General features: G+C 30.9%; 2 protein-coding genes across 3 annotated transcripts in view; one reads left to right on the top strand and one right to left on the bottom strand.

Annotated features, from left to right (window-relative positions):
• LOC117174377 (vacuolar protein sorting-associated protein 13D) overlaps nt 1–17,051 on the top strand; it is a 277,354-nt gene that overhangs the window by 94,210 nt on the left and 166,093 nt on the right. The gene's annotated exons all lie outside the window — the stretch shown is intronic.
• LOC117174379 (ATP-binding cassette sub-family G member 1-like) lies at nt 7,191–15,990 on the bottom strand. The gene is made up of 3 exons (XM_033363458.1): nt 15,935–15,990; nt 10,825–11,769; nt 7,191–9,581 (listed from the first exon to the last, which is right to left on the bottom strand). The coding sequence occupies exons 2-3, from the start codon at nt 11,620–11,622 to the stop codon at nt 8,610–8,612; spliced, it is 1,770 nt and encodes a 589-aa protein (XP_033219349.1). The 5' UTR covers nt 11,623–11,769; nt 15,935–15,990; the 3' UTR covers nt 7,191–8,609.

Raw genomic sequence — 17,051 nt, 5'->3', positions numbered from 1 at the left:
ATTTTACTCTAATACATTTCCCAAAGTTTCAGCTCGATATTTTATTTACAAAAAAAGTTCTTAGGTTCAAAAAAATATTCAGTGAACTGAAAAACTGTGGTCCGTAATATAGGTATTTAGCTGTGTCACATGCCCTTAATTGGAAAAGCACCTGACCGGAAATCAGAAGTTTTGTGGTTCGATTCCCAATGGAGTGAAGATGGGGTAGGATATTTTTTCAAGAAATAATTTTAACTTTATTTAAAGGTGTTTTTTTCAAAGTTTAACTGTTTTGTTTAATTTTTTTGTATTTCAAAATTAATGTTTTAATTAGAAATTAAAATAATCTGTTTCTGTAGAAAATTGATCTTGTTCGTAAATAATTCGTCCGTTCGGTTATTAATGTTACTATTTCTTTGAACATTTTCTTATATGGTTGAAAATTTATTTCTTTAACTCAAAATTTAACAATTCCTTTTTTGGTTGAACTTTTAACTTTTTTAGCTGAAAATTAATGCATTTTTAAAAATTGTATTTCTTGGTAGAAAATGTAGGTTTTGGGTTTAAAATTCAACTATTTCGTGAATTTTGTTGTTGAATATTCATCATTTTAGTTTCATCGTGTCAGATTGCAGAAAATGCTTCTTTTTGCATTAAAAATTAGTCTTTTCTGGTGCAAAATTGATCTTTTTTGCTCTACTTAAGTGGCCATATATAATTGATCAATTTACCGCAAATAACCAAAAATTTCCGGAAATTTCACGTTTATAGGGTTTTTTTAAATCTATTTTGTTGGTAATTCATTTTCAGTTTTCATAAATTACCTGCAATATTACCATAGATTACCAAAAAATGGCATAAATTTTCGGAATTTTATCAAAATGTTTAAAGTTCAATTTTTGGCAATTTATGGTAAGTTGCCAAATTTACCTGTAAAATTACCATAAATGATCGAAAATTTCCATAAATTTCCGGAAATTTATAGACATTCTTAAATTGAATTTTGGACAGTTTATGGTAAAATGCTATAAATTACCTGTAATATTTCCATGAATTACCAAAAAATCACATTTCATATAAATATTTTCGTCAGATAAACGTGCTACAGTGTTTTCATCCAATTTAAAAATTAAACCTATTCCTGGAGTTTACTGTGTAAAATAAATATAGGAAGAATACACTTTTTGTTTAAAATTCGTATAATTGTTGTGAAGAGTCATTTGAAATCTTTTTGGATGCAAATTCAACTCTATTTTGAAAATTTGCATTTTTGATTTCAAAAATCACCTGTTTTAGTACAATGTTCATTTTTCTCTAAGCAAAATGTAACTTTTTGGTTGAATATTCAACAATCTTGTCAAAAAGTATGGCTTACAAATCTTATTTTGCTTTTAGAATGTGAACTGAAATCTGCTTTAGATGAAAATATAACTGTTTTTCTTAAATTCTTATGTTTTAAAAGAAATTTCGTATTTCTTGAATAAAAATGCAACGGTTCAGTTTAAAAATTCAACTCTTTTTTGAAAATTTGTCTTTTGGAAATTGAACTATTTCATAGAAAATATTCTTTTTGTTTAAATGTAATATTTTGGTGTTGAAAAGAGAAATCTTTTCGGTATAAAAATTCAACTATTTTGTTTAAATGTTTTTTTCCTAATTAAAAATGTATCTGTTTTAAGAGAAATTTCATCGTTCTTGGATAAAAATGTAATTTTTTGGTTGATAATTGAATTTTTTTGTTTAAAAGTTTGTCGTTTTTTATTAAAGAATCATAGGTTTTAGCATACATTTCATATTTTTTTTAGATAAAATGACACTACTTGTAGATAATTAAACTATTCTGTTGAAAATGTATGCTTTTTGATTGAAAAAATTCAGCCTTATAAATTGAAAATTAATTTTGTTTTCGTTTCGTTATTTTAAGAGAAATTTTTATCTTTTTTGGATGAAAATGCAACTATACATATTTTTAGAGAATTCAAGAATTTGATTAAAGTCATTCTTTTTGATTAAAATGTTGTCTTTTTTGGATTAAAAATTCAACTTACAGTGTAAAAACGTATTTATTCTTTTAAATTTTTATCTTAATCGTAAAAAGTCAACTGAAATCTTTTTTAACAGAAAATTCAACTATTCTACTGAAAAAATTTCTTTTTCATTTAAAAATTCATTTGTTCTAGAAGAAGTTAAATTTTTTCATTGAAAATGCAACTTTCTGGTTAAAAATTCTTCTTCTTTGCTTGAGTATTTAACTGCTTTTTTTCATAAATTTTGTTGCATCACTTTGTTAAAAGACTTGGTTAAATTTGTATTTTTAGATGAAAATTCATCTCTTTGGTTGAAAGTTTAAGTATTTTGTTGAAAATTAATATTTTTCAATTGAAAATTCAAGTCCTTGGATAAAGGTTAAACTAAATTATTTTTAAAAAATTTTATTTGAACTATGACACTTTTTTGGTGAAAATTATTTCTTTTTAGGTTGAAAATTCAACCATTATGTTAAAAATTTGATTATTTGATTTAAAATTTAAGTATCTTGTTTTCATGGCTTGTGCGCTATTTTGTCCATTATCTAGGGAAATTGTGAACTTAATAAGTAATAGAAGTTACACACAGCTTTGCAAAGTAAAAATAAATATGTATTCGTACTAATACTATTTCAACTTAAGAATAGATTTTGCTTTCTAATAACCAGAAGCAAAATATATTTCCGTCCATTTTAAGAATGACTTCCGAATTTTTTTCCCATCGATTTTTCTTCCCATAGTTCTTATGGGTTTAAATACTATTATTTTAAATTATAAGCTTAGAAAGTGCATTGACTAAATCCTGTATTTTCTAAAAATAAAAGTTCAGTTGTGTTTTTCTGAGAATCCCCAATATCATTTTTCTTTCTTCTTTTCCCGAAAAAAAAATCAAAAAGCAGTAAGAGAATTAGTCACTTTTAGTCACTTTGGTCACTTTTTAAATCTACATTATTCTGTGGCACTCCTGGTTATATCTCAAGGTTACAAATAGAATCAAACTGTCACAACAAGTGTCGAAAATCAAAAGAGTTAGACACTCCCAATTCGAAACTCAAATAGGTTTGTAGATTTAATGTCTGTATATCAGTAGAGCCAGAAGGTCGCTTTGTTTTTCAGAGCACTCAGAGAAATTTCCTCTTGAGTCGAAAGGATGCTTTTTGACACGAATGGAAGTTCCTCTTAAATTTAAGGTTGAGAGGATTTTTTTTGTTACAAAAAGAAACTTTTTTCAGAAAATATTATCCTTTTGCGACAATCTTCACGTAATCTGGCAGCCAAATAATTCCGTTAGTGTGAAAACGAAGTTTACGTAGTTCGAAACAAAACAGGCAAGGGGACGATGGTTTTGTTTCAAGCAACTTTTTCTCTGAATCGAACGATACAATATTTATTATACTGGATATCTAAAACTACAAATTGAAGTTTCCAAGCATTTTCTCACATTTTTAAAACAAAAAACTTTAAAGATTTTTATTTCTAATTTTTCCCATAAAGAAAAAACGAAATATATGTAAATGTATAAAAAAGGAGATAATAAAAAAGTTAATACTGAATCTGAAGCAGAATAAGCACATTCTTTGCAAGAAAAGGGAAGTTAAATCGACGATACCTTCATTTGCAGAACAACATATGCAAGGTTGAAATAAGTGGGACGATGGTCGTGGGGGCTAAAGCGTAGGCTTTGGACCCACTCCTTCGGCTTGCGGGTTCGATTCCCGCCTCGCACTCTGGAAGAGTCTCGGTGGCCCATGCGGTGAACACTAGCCTAGCAAGGATCTCCGGAGAGTCGTGGGACCGGTACCTCTAGAGAAAAAGGTTTTTCTCTAAGTACTTAAGGCTGTTGCTCTTGGTGGTTCGGAAACCACCTTAAACTGTAGGTCCCCCTTCCACCACCAAGTAAGTGTGTGGAGGGTGTGTAAAGGAATAGAGAAGGTGTAAGAAAAATGTAAACCCTTAGGGGACACATTAGAAGCTTCCAACTCATATGCAAGGTTGAAAAGAACGATAGCATAACCGACAAAAACAGCGGTGTCTAGAAGCATTCGCTCTTCATTAATCCCAATTATAAGAAGTAAGACTCGGGTAGCTATAAAAGCAGGTACTTCTCGTGAATTTCTATGATAGCCGGTGTCTTCTTTGAAATCCACTGCTCTCTCCTATTCTTGAAGGTCTGAGTCGAAAAATAATATCCTCTTTTTCTGCGTCAACGACTTGATAGTTGTTATGTTGAGAAATTCACTAATGAATTTGTAGTTCTGAGAAATGACTAATAAAAATTAGTCATCTTTTTGACTAATTCAATTGGCAAGGTACTAACAACAAATATCGCTGTGGTTGAATAAATTGGAAAGACAAGTAACGTTCCAAATCTGTCTTTGCAGTACCTTATAAGACAGTATTTGGAAATAATCACTGCCTTTCTGAGTTTCGAAGGCGAATTCACACTTGAATGTTTTCGGTTTTTTTCTCGTATAATCTCCACATCTTTCTTTCTCCAAGAAGAGTCTTGTGCAGCCGGAAGTTATCTGTTGAAGTTTCCATGTTCGTTAGACATCACCTGTTAAAGAAATCAACTTTAACTATTTGAAATTATTTGAATTTGTGTTCTTAGGGCCGATTCCATCTACTATGATTAAATTTTAATCATGGATTAACTTAGTGTAATCAGCAGATTGCGTTCCACCAACTTTTAAAACATGATTAAAGAAGTCTAATCGTCGATTAACTTAACCGGCCATTTGTGGCTGTTTAGCGAGTTAATCCGTGATTAACGGCAATCAACATAACCTCAAAGTTGAAGTTCAAGTATAGTGTGAAATTTTGATCGAATTTATAACGATATCTTGTACTCACACAATTTATATTCAATTTCAATCGATAACTAATTTCTGTCAATTTATTTGGAAACGATGTGCCTAAACAAAAACACGTCGCTGCTCGTCGTTCGTGAGCAGTCGAGGTATATTTTGCGCGCGAATACAAGTTCGAAATCAGCCAATCAGAATCACCATTACAACAGAAACTGGCAGAAACTAGACTTATTGCTAACAGAGCATACGGTTGGCTAACCAGAAGTTAAAAATTCATGGTGGAACGCGCCACAAGTTAATCGCGATTAAAACGCTGATCAAAAAATAATCATGATTAGCTGGTCATGGATTTAATCACAGCTGGTGGAATCAGCCCTTATTATGCCTAAAATCAAAATGTTAACTTCACTCAGTTCCTTAACTTTTTTATTTTCGTCAAGAATTTTTGTAAAATGTTGATTCACAAATTAGCTTGACCAATTACGTCTGCACGAATGGATTGTGTCATTGAATATTCTCACCATATAATGAAAAGCATTTATATTAGAGGATACAGAGAGCTCTTTCTGGAAAATGTTGTTCTCTTTGTTGATTTAAAGAAGAATTATTGTTTTTTTTGGATGGCTAGAAACCAACAACTAGAGTAGAGTTGCCCAGGCTTTGCGTGATCACTGCGACCGGCTATCAGTATGTACTCTGCGAAGTAGCATCTTTTCGTGTTAGGCACGGCTGATAAGGAAGTTTGATGGATCTGCAATTGAGATGGTAGAAAACAGTTGTCTTCGTCAGCACTGCGAATGGTAAAATAAAGGTGAAAATAAACCTGAAAAGAATTCATTTCTTGTAATATCTTTAAAAATAATTATTTGCAATTTCGGGCTTCATAGCTGGCCCCCTACTGAATTATTTTCTCTAAATGTCCATAGTTTGGATAGTATTCACCTAAAACACCTTCCTTCATGAAAACTTTAGAATCGTTTGCTTTAATCATTGTTTCGTACCCGACCAAGTATAAATCAATTTTTATCTGGTACCAACAGTATGGGGAGCGAAGTTGGAAGGTCAACAATAATTAGTTACTTTAATTAAATCAATTAAGTTTATTTAAATAATTGACGACGAGGCAGTTCGCAGTTTTTTCCTGGGTTAAATATTTATTTTTGTGACTGATAATATAACCATTCATTTTTTGGTTAGAAATTGATTTTTTAAGTCGAAAATTCATGATTTATTGTTGTTGTAAAATTTGACAGTATGGCCCAACTAAATTTCTACATGAAATAATCTGAAAAATCAGTTCTTAAATCCGAATTATTAAAAATTATTAATTAAAAGTATAAGTCACTGATTAATTCAGTGACTGTTCAACTAATTTTTAGGTAAATTTTATTAATTAAATTAATTTAAAAATCTGAGCCTACACTATTTCACTAATAACTGTTTGAATAATAACTAATTGAATCTGACTTGTTGCTTTTCAGCTCTTTACTTTTAGTTAAGTAATTCAGATTTATTCAAAGCAAGTCTTAATTTATTTTTTTAAATATCGTTCTAATTGAAAACAAAAAACACTTTGTTTCGGCACATTCATTGGTACACTTAGCATTATCCTTGAAATGTACTATTTCTTAAAATTTATGATAATAGAATGACTTACGTGGAATAGAATGTAGTATACCCACAAGTGGTATCTTCACGTCTTTTTTTAACCATTTCGCAAGTTTTTCCCCACCAAGTTCTTCTGAAGAAAACTCGTTCAGTTATATTTCTGTTTATAAAAAGAGCGCATGCTAAGTAGATATGGGAATTTTTTAAGACCAGGAAATAACCTTAAATATATACGCAAATTTTAATGTTTTCTTAAAATTTAAAGAACAGACAATAAAATAAACACTTTATAACCTTGGAACAGAAATGTTGGAGATCTTTTATTTTGTAATTGTAAAGTCTTTTTTGTTAAAGACCTTAAAGCTTTAACGAATACATTCTCAGCATGTGTATCGCGCTTCGCTTACGTAATTTCCCCATAAATTTAAGTTATTATAAAAAAACTGTTTTGAAAGTAATTTATGTATCAATTTTAGGCGAATAATTTTGCCATTGAACAATTTATTATATCTTGTATAATTGTTAAAAACTCAAAAACGGCTATTTCTGAACAGCACAAGCGTTTAAAAATGCATATTTTATCTGAATAAAGGGACAGAAAAAACTATTTTTGCAGTTTTATTAGTTGAAAATATCTAAAATTTCGTGAATTGTACGGCGTCGATGTCTTTGCGTACCATGGTCTACCGTGATTATTTATTAAAGTAATTCCTATGATTTAAAACACTTTTATTTATCAAATTTGCTCAACATTTTATCTCCATAAACAAAAACCAGTTTATATCCCCACTTCTACATTAATACGTATAACAATTAAAGCCCGCAAGGATGATTCAAATCATCATTGGTATGATATAATATTTATTATTTTTTAAATTATTATTATGATTTTTATTTACTTAATCTCTCAGGTATACCCTTGCAGGTATACCTATATACATGATAAAAAATAGTGTATACAATAATTTGTCGTCATATTATTGCCTACAGTTTCATACAAATTATATATCCGCAAATATTTTCTATTTCTAATCTCAAGTTGAAGACATTGACGAAGGTGGATATGCGAATAAATTTTTAGAAGTAAAAACATATAGCTTTAAAATTTCTCTAAAAATAGTTTGTGTTCTTGCAAATTTCTCCAATTCTCTCGCATATATCCGCGGAGGTGGCTTCGTTTTCCAGAGCGATACAATATATGTGGGCGTCCGCATGTAAATCGCTTTAATGTCCGATGTGGAATTACGTATAGACACATATAGCCGTATAATTACTTGAATTTTGAGCCTAAAACGAACCCCATACACAGTAAAAAAAAAGGAACAATTTTGTTGCAGAGCATTTTGCTCCAGCGATCATTTGACTCTCGAGATCATAATGATTTTCCATTTGGATCAGTTTGATCTCATTTTTTGGTTTATTTGTCAGACTAAACAAAATGGCCGACAATGATTGGCGCCGGTGTCGTAACGACATAACCTAAAAATTGTATCTAACTGCACGTAAGTGACAACTGCACTTGACAGGTGATAGTTTCTAATATCAGATTTCATTATGTTTTAAACTTTTCAATTACACTGCACGATCAGAAACATAAAAAGCTTGAATATGAGCTAAAGTATTGTAAGATCGTCAGCCATATTGGCTTGAGTTCATACATGATCCCGAATCAGATCATTATGTTCTCAAAAGTCGATCATTCTCTTCGGCCGATCAAAATGCTCTTGAATTCGGTATCATTTTTGTAGCATATCAAAATGATATTGATTTCAGTATCATTTTCAACACTTTTTTTACTCTGTAAGTTGGAAAATGATTCAGCGGACAGTTGGAAATGATTCATACGGTATCAGCCCGCACTCAAACCCCAAAACAATAATTTTGACCTTAACATTATAAAAAGTGAAAATCTCCTTACCTAGAATCGGCTATAAAGGCCCTTTTCATACGAACGTCCGCATATTCATCTTGCTTTATATCTCAAAATAAAAATTTAAGTTTCCAAGCATTTTCTCACATTTTTAAAAATATAAAACCTCAGGGAGTTCCATTTACAATTTTTCTCATAGAGAAAAAATTGAATACCTAAATGTATAAAAAACAAAATAAAAAACACTAAATGCTAAATCTGAATCTTAAACACAATAGTACATTATTTTCAACAAGGTAGCTAAAACCCGGGAACTTAAATCGACGATACCTTCATTTTCAGACAAATATATGCAATAATGAAATAAAGGACGGCATGACCGGTTAAAACCACAGTGTCTAAAACTATTTGCTCTTTCTCAAGCCCAACTCCTATTAGTAGAACTTTCGGATATCGATAAAAACAGATATCTTGATCTCCAGGACAGCCAAGCTTTTCACGATTGAAACCATAAATAGCATGAAGTACTCCTTCCATACAATACCCTGAGAACATGAGTTTACTGAAATTGTACATAAACCGACTCATGTGAGGAAATAATATTAAATAACCACAAAAGGGAAGATTTATTACACCAACTACGATTCCTGCAAAAGTTCCAGCAAGCGGCGAAAGCATAGTACCATAAATTAGACCTATACCTTCTCCAATGAAGCAAATCAGAACTATCATAATTTCAAACATGAAAAACCTATACCATTCTAGTGGCTGACTAGTCATAAGATACACAATACCTACAAAATAGATAATGAGGGAAGCCTGTACAAGTAAATGAATTATGAGAAAAGAGACATAATAGGTCCTAATCTTGTACCAGCCGTTTAGGTGCTCTTTCCTGATAATGTCAAGTTCAAGGGGAAATTTTAAAGTCGCGGGCATTAGGCTACAATAAAAGAGAACCAGTACTACAAATACCATCATTCCAACATTACTTTTGACTTTGAAAGCATCTGTACCAGCGTCAAAATATGTCAGTCCTATAAATATGGGTGCGATTGTATAAATTATAAACTTAAGTAACGTTCCAAACCAGTCTTTGTAATACCTTGTAAGGTAACGTTTGGAAATAATCGCAGCCTTTTTCAGTTCAGAAGGCGAATTTACACTGAAAGTTTTCATTTCTTCTTCTTCTCCTTCATCTATAATCTCCACATCCGTTTTCCTCCAAGAAGAGTCTTGTGCAGCTGCCAGTTTTTTGTTGAAGTTTCCATAATCATTAGACATCACCTGTTAAAAAAAGGTCATCAAATACTTAATATTATTTGAATTGTTTTTCTAATACTGCCTAAAATAAAAATGTTAACTTCACTCATTTCCCTTCTCTTTGTATTTTCGTCAAGAGTGCTTCTAAATGTTGGTTTACAGTGGGCTTTCCGTAGTCACTACGGCTTGCTACAATATTGAATCTGCTAAGTCCTAACTAGCCTCTCTTCGTTTTAAGCGCATGGTTAGTAAGGAAATTATACGTATGAGGAGAATTTTTGCAATCGCGGTTGTAGAAAACCGTCTTCACACTGCAATGGTTAAAATGAAGAGGAGTAAGTTCTGCCGCCAGGCTGGAAAGGATACATTTCTCTGGACCTTCCGAAATGCAATGTTGGATTATTCCATTCATCACTAGCTGATTTGAAGAATCCATCGGGACAGCACCTAATCACCTTTATTTCGCCATTCGAAGTGATAAAACAGAAAACTGTTTTCTGTAATCTCAATTAAAGAAATGCGGGTATTAAAGAAAATTTTCTGATATATCTTGTTTAACACGAAGAGGGACTAATTAGCACTGAGCAGAGTCTATATTGTAGCGGACCGCAGTGACCTCGGGAAACCTGGGCGTTTCTACTCTAGTTTCCGGTTTCAAGCAAAAAATTAGTCTTTATCTTCAATAAAAAAACACTATTTTCCAGAAAATGCTGATTGTGCCTTCACAGTAAAAAAAGGATCAATTTTGTTGCAGAGCATTTTGCTCCAGCGATCATTTGACTCTCGAGATCATAATGATTTTCCGTTTGGATCAGTTTGATCTCATTTTTTGGTTCATTTGTCAGACTAAACAAAATGGCCGACAATTATTGGCGCCGGTGTCATAACGACATAACCTAAAAATTGTATCTAACTGCACGTAAGTGGCAACTGCACTTGACAGGTGATAGTTTCTAATATCAGATTTCATTATGTTTTAAACTTTTTAATTACACTGCACGATTAGAAACCATAAAGAGCTTGTATACATGAGCTAAAGTACTCTAGGAAGGTCACCCATCTTGCTTTGACTGTACACATGATCCCAAATCAGATCATTATGATCTCAAAAGTCGATCATTCACTCCGGCCGATCAAAATGCTCTTGAATTCGGTATCTTTTTATTGAATATCAAAATGACATTAATTTCGGTATCATTTTGAACAGTTTTTTTACTGTGTTTAAAGCAGCTGAACGTGTAGCTCAGTATTGAAGTTCCAACCTCACCTCCATCGCGTAGTCTGCAATATTGTGATATTCTGGACAGATGAGACCAATGTTGCCAAAAAAGTTCACTATCTGCTTAGGATCTCCTTGATAGACAGAACGACCTTCAGCGATCAGATAAACATGGTCAAACAATTCATATACAGCACTGTTAGGCTGGTGAACAGTACATACTATAGTTCTCTTCTTCTTTGCTAAATTTTTTAAAGCTTTTGCGCATTGCATTGCTGCTACTATATCCAATCCGGTTATTGGTTCATCCAAAAAAATCACCAGAGGATTATTTATTAGCTCTAGAGCTATACTGAACCTCTTCCGTTGCCCTCCACTCAGATTACCGCAAAATGTCTCTTTGGTCTTTATCAGACCCAAAGAATTTAATATTTCATTCATCGTTTTCTGTTTCGCCCTGCGATCCAGATTGCTGTCCATCTTGAGCTCTGCAGCAAAAGACATTGTTTCCTGGACAGTGAAAAATTCGTGAAGGGCATCTTCTTGTTGGATGTATCGAGAATACTTTTTGAAGCTTTGCCAACTTAGCTCATCGCTTTCGGTGCGGTAGGTGATCTTGCCTTCGAAGTTTCTTTGGAAACCTGTCAAGGTGTTGAGCAGTGTTGTTTTACCAGAACCAGATGGACCCATAACTGCTGTTAACTCTCCAGATTTGAATAAACCACTCACGCCGTGCAGAATTTGTTTTTTCCGTCTTCGGAAGCCTGTGAATTGACTAAAAGTACATTTTACTTTTTGAAAGTCAATATCGATTTTTTTAACGCTTAGTGATTCGTATTGAGACATTTTTCTTTTCTGCAGTTATCAGCGTGGAAGTGTATCAATTTGATGCTCGATCATGAATTGGGTTTGGTGTAGTAGATACTTGTTATTTCGGCTGAAGATTGGGACAGCTGAATTAATGGGCCATCGTCGTTAAAATTATTCTAGGACCTGAAAACATTGGATTTATGTAACAAATTTGATATACTGTTTACAATTTCAGGCTTCATAGCCTGTCCTCTGTTTAGGGAATTTTCCCTAAGTGTCGTCGAATTGGAATAATATTTACTTAAAATACCTGTAATACTTCATAAAAATTTTAGAATCTATAGCTTCAATCATTGCTTCGTACCCAAACAAATCTAAACGAATTTGATCAATTGAACCTGGCGCAACCACGGAATGGAGAAACCTTCTGGAGTTTCTCACATATTTATGATTATATTAAATATTATCTAAGTGCCCCAGAGTTTTTCTCAATTAATCAGAATTCTGCAATAAATTAATGTATCGATCGTAACTAATTGTAAACAGTATTTCGAACCTCACTGGGCAAAACCCAAAATGCAACTACTTGGTTATATCTATGTTTGGGATAAGTTGCGTTAGTCATAGAATAGATATTAGTTCTAATCCCCACCGCGTCCGATTTTTAAAGGACAAAATGTGTACGAACAATTTATAAGTTTTGATAGTGTGTTTTATTATGATAAAATAGAAGTTAAATATAATAGCATTGTAAAATTCAGAAAGAGTTCTTAACAGTCCGAAAACTCTACCTTCACTGGCTTGAAGATTTTCATGCTGGAGTATGAAGGCCATGAGATACTTCGAAAATTATCGATTTTATCAGTTTTAGGTTCCCCCGGTTTTTTCCCCAGAATAATAAAGATTTTTTCTTCAGAATCTAGCAAATGATAGAAAACATGCTAACGGACGTCCCCGCATACTTTTTTTGTGGGTTAATTAAAAAAAATTTGATTTAAATAAATTTGTGTGTGTGTGTGTCTATTGCGAGGTTATGTGTGTTACAATTCTCTCCCATAATTAATCTTGAGTGCTATCGACAGAATCGGTAAGACAGAGACCTACATTATCGGAACGACAGAGAGCTGAAAAACGATCCTAACCTCAAAATAGTTAACATACATAAAATTTGTATTTAGTGGATTACATTTTTTGGGGTATTTCCTTCAAAAAATAGTCTGGGGACGTCCGTTATGATATTTTATAGCATCCTTAAATTGAGTTTTGAAACATTTTTATTTTTGCGGGGGAAAACCTGAGGGAACTGTACCCGAAAGACCATACGAGGAAGTATCAACTGCTATTAAGGGCATGTGACACAGCTAAATACCTATATTACCGACCTCACTTTATCACTTCACTGAATCTTTTTTTGAACCTAAGAACTTTTTTTGTAAATAAAATATCGAGCTGAAACTTTGGAAAATGTATAAGAGTACAATAAAGTACGTTTCGGTCCTGCGTTTTGGTAGGAACTTCACTGAAAATTATTTTATCTTTTTTCTGAACCTCGACATTTTTTGAACGTTCGAAATTTTTTTATACATAAAATATCGGTCTCAAACTTTGAGAAATGCAAGAGCCGAAAGAATACTACGTTTAAGTAGAAATTTTAAGAATAAAAGATGTAAAAATATATATGTTTTAACTATCAATTCCATCGGCATCAGCCGGTAAAGTTGTACACGAAAATACGAACCCTCTAGAGCCTCGTCTAGTGGCCGCCAGGGTTCGTATTTTCGTGTACAACGTTACCGGCTGATGCCGATGGAATTGATAGTTGAAAATTTTTTTTACATCTTTTATTATCAAGCTTTGTACTTAAACGTAGTTTTCTTTCGGCTGTCGCATTTTTCAAAGTTTGAGACCGATATTTTTTATGTATAAAAAAAGTTCGAACGTTCAAAAAATATCGAGGTTCAGAAAAAAAATGAAATAATTTTCAATGAAGTTCCTACTAAAATGCAGTACCTAAACGTACTTTATTGTACTCAAATACATTTTCCAAAGTTTCAGCTTGATATTTTATTTACAAAAAAAGTTCTTAGGTTCAAAAAAATATTCAGTGAACTGAAAAAGTGAGGTCGGTAATATAGGTATTTAGCTGTGTCACATGCCCTTAAAAAGGTAGCATATTTATCTTCTAGATATTTTATTAATGTAGCAAACGAAATAAAGCAATAAAGCAAGAAACTCAGCATAAATTAGTTTTAAATGTACAATTTATTAATGTTATGAGAAAACAAGAATATGCATTAAACTATTTTTAGAAAATTCAGCACTTTTGTTAAAAATTTGTTCCTTGGATTTCAAAATTCACCTCTCCTGGTAGACATTTTTCTCTTTTTGGTTAATCCTTTTTTTCATTATTTAATGACGGTTGAAAATTCGTTTTTTTTTTACTTCAACTGTTCGTGATTTAAAATTCAAATGCTTCTCATCTTTCTTAAATAAAAATTTCACTACTTGCTTGAAAGTTTAAATACTTTCTAAAAAGTTCAGTTGAAACTTCACCTGTTAGGTTGAAAATTAGCCAGTTTTGTCGAAATTTGTTTTTTTGTTGAGAAATAATTTTTTTAACTAAAAATTGAACTGTTCAAGTTTTGCCTGAAAATTCATCTTTTTTAGTTGAAATCTCAACTGCATGATTGAAATTTGTTTATATTTTGATGAAAACTCTTGTTTGTTTATAAAATTCTGAATAATTTGTTAAGAATTAAACTTTTTGTATGATTTTTATATTATTATTTTGACCCAACAGTTCAGAGAAAGTCACGGAAAACCTTACAGGCTCATGAACTTTTTAATAACAAACTGAAGGCGAACTTATTGTTATTACTTTAATCATTTCAGTTTCACCGTTTCAGTTAGCAGGAAATTTTTATGTTTGAATTGAAAATTAGTCTGTTTTGATGAAGGTTTCAACTAATTTGTTAAAAATACTCTTGTGTTTGATTTGATTAAACCATTTTTCATGGAAAAATTAAATATATGTTGGAAGAAGTGTCAACTATGACACTTATTTGTTCACTGTTCATTTTTTTAATCGAAACTTCGTCGCTTTGTTTGAAATTAAATATTAATTGTTTTAACTGAAATTTTTCATTTTTCAGCTTTTGTTGAACATTTGACCATTTTAGTTAAGTCATCCTTTTTCGTAAGACATAAATATTTTTATTGAAAATGCAAATGTTTTTTAAGGAAAATTCGTATTTTTGGCTTGGAAATTCTACATTTTGATTGAACTTTTTCTTTCTTCGATGAAAAATTTTTCTTGATTAAAAATTCAATTATCTTATTGAAAATTCGACTTTTGAAGTATAAAAGTAATTTGAAACTTCATCTTTTGAGTTGAAAATTCATTTCTTTGATTGGAAATTAAATTATTTTATTGAAAATTCTTCTTTTTTTTATTGAGTATTTATCTTTTTTAGTTGAACATTCATGTATTCTGTTGAAACTTTGTTTTCTTTTGTAGGAAATTAATATTTTAGGTTGGAAATACAATTATTTGGTTAAAAATTAATCTGCATGGTTGAAAATTTAAATATTTCATTGGAAATTAATTTTATATGATTAAAAATTCATTTTTTAACGGAAAATTCCACTTTTGTATTTTCGATTAAAAATTCATTTCTTTGATTGTATATTAGTTTTTTGGTTTTTAACTCTTTTGTTAAAAATAATTTGATTGGTTGAAGATTCATTATTTTAACTAAAAATTCATTACTTTGGTTCAAATTGAAACTATTTGACTATTATTCTATTTGAGTATTTCATAATTTTAGGTGGAAATCAATCTCATTGGTTAGGTGACAAAAATTTCATAATTCCAGTTAAAGATTTATCATTTAAGTTAAAAATTCATCATTTTGGTTCAACATTAATCTTTCTAACTTAAAATTGAATTATTTCAGTTTTTTTGACAATTTATTTTTTTTACTAAAAATAAATTTTATGGTTGTTGAAAATTCAACTATTTCAGTTGAATATTCATAATTTTCTGTTGAAATTAAGCAAATAGGTTTAAAATTGAACTATTTTCTTTAAAATTCGTTTTAAAATTGAAAAACTGGAGAATTGGTTTAATAAAAACCAAATGAATCTGACTTTTTGCTTTCCAGCTCTTTACTTCTAATTGATTAATTCAGATTTATTAAACATAGGTTTGCATTTATTTTTGTAAATATCGTAATAATTGAAAAGAAAAGACACTTTGATTCGGCACATTCACTGGTACGCTTCACATTATCCTCGAAATTTCTTATTTTAAAAATTTGTCTGGAATTATGACAATAGAATCACTTACGTGGAATAGAATGTAGTTTTATGAACAGGTATTAAATAGCTAACATGTACGCGGAAATGTTATTCTAACAAGTGGTATCTTGACGTCTTTTTTAACCATTTTGCAGATCTTGCCCCACCATGTTTTGCTGAATAATGCTCGTTAAGTTATATTTATGTTTATAAAAACGGCTCATGCGAAGCCATAAATTCTCATCAATATCAAATAAACTAGCAGTAGGAGGTGTGCAAGACCCGGACCAGAAATTATGTTTTATTTCGAATAAAAAACATTATACCAATTTACCCATTTAATTAATTTTAATTACCAACAACTATTTTTATTCGTATGATCGCTATAAAATAGCGTGGAAAATCTGATTGTTTCACGTTAAAATTTGTTCTCTTAAATATATTGAAAGCTATCAGCATTCTATATAAAACCAGCCAGGCTGCAGTCATTTTTTTCAATTTTTAAAGAAGATATTGCAAAAATAATGGAAATTTTTATGTAGTCTTAAAATTTAAATCAAGGATAATAGAAAAAACATTTTACAGCTTTGGAACAAAAAATTTGGAGATCTTTCAGTTTGTCATTGTGAATTCTTTTTTGTTAAAGCTCTTACAGCCTTAATGAATACACTCTCATCATGTATATTGTGCTTCGCTCAAGTCGTTTTTCCATAAATTTAATTTGTTACTTTTAATGTCATTTTTAGAAGAAGCTAATTTCTTATGAATTTGAAGCTAACAATTTTGCCGTTAAATTAAATATTATGTCTTGTATTGCTTTTTCAAAAGTTGAATTTTTTTATTTTAAATAACAAGAAATACATATTGCATCCACATATATACCCACTTAGTATAAACCCAATAAAAAAATGTCCTGTGTTCACGCGTTCATGTTAATGTGACAGATAATTGTAAAATGCACGAAATCATGAATATTGTCCACTGATATACAGGCTCAAAAATAGTTATTTCTATTCAATCTATGCGGTAAAAATTCATATTATATCCGCATACATTCCTACTTAGTATAAGCCCAATGGAAAAATATCCTGTGTTCGCTCGTTCATGTTAAAGTGGCAGGTAATCGTAAAATTCGCGGGAAACGATTATTTCTGATTAATTAATTA

The sequence above is a fragment of the Belonocnema kinseyi genome, chromosome 6 (genome assembly GCF_010883055.1).
Source record: "Belonocnema kinseyi isolate 2016_QV_RU_SX_M_011 chromosome 6, B_treatae_v1, whole genome shotgun sequence".
Classification (NCBI taxonomy): Eukaryota; Metazoa; Arthropoda; class Insecta; order Hymenoptera; family Cynipidae; genus Belonocnema; species Belonocnema kinseyi.
The sequence above is the reverse complement of the archived record's forward strand: the minus strand, read 5'-3'. Positions and strand labels throughout refer to the sequence as shown.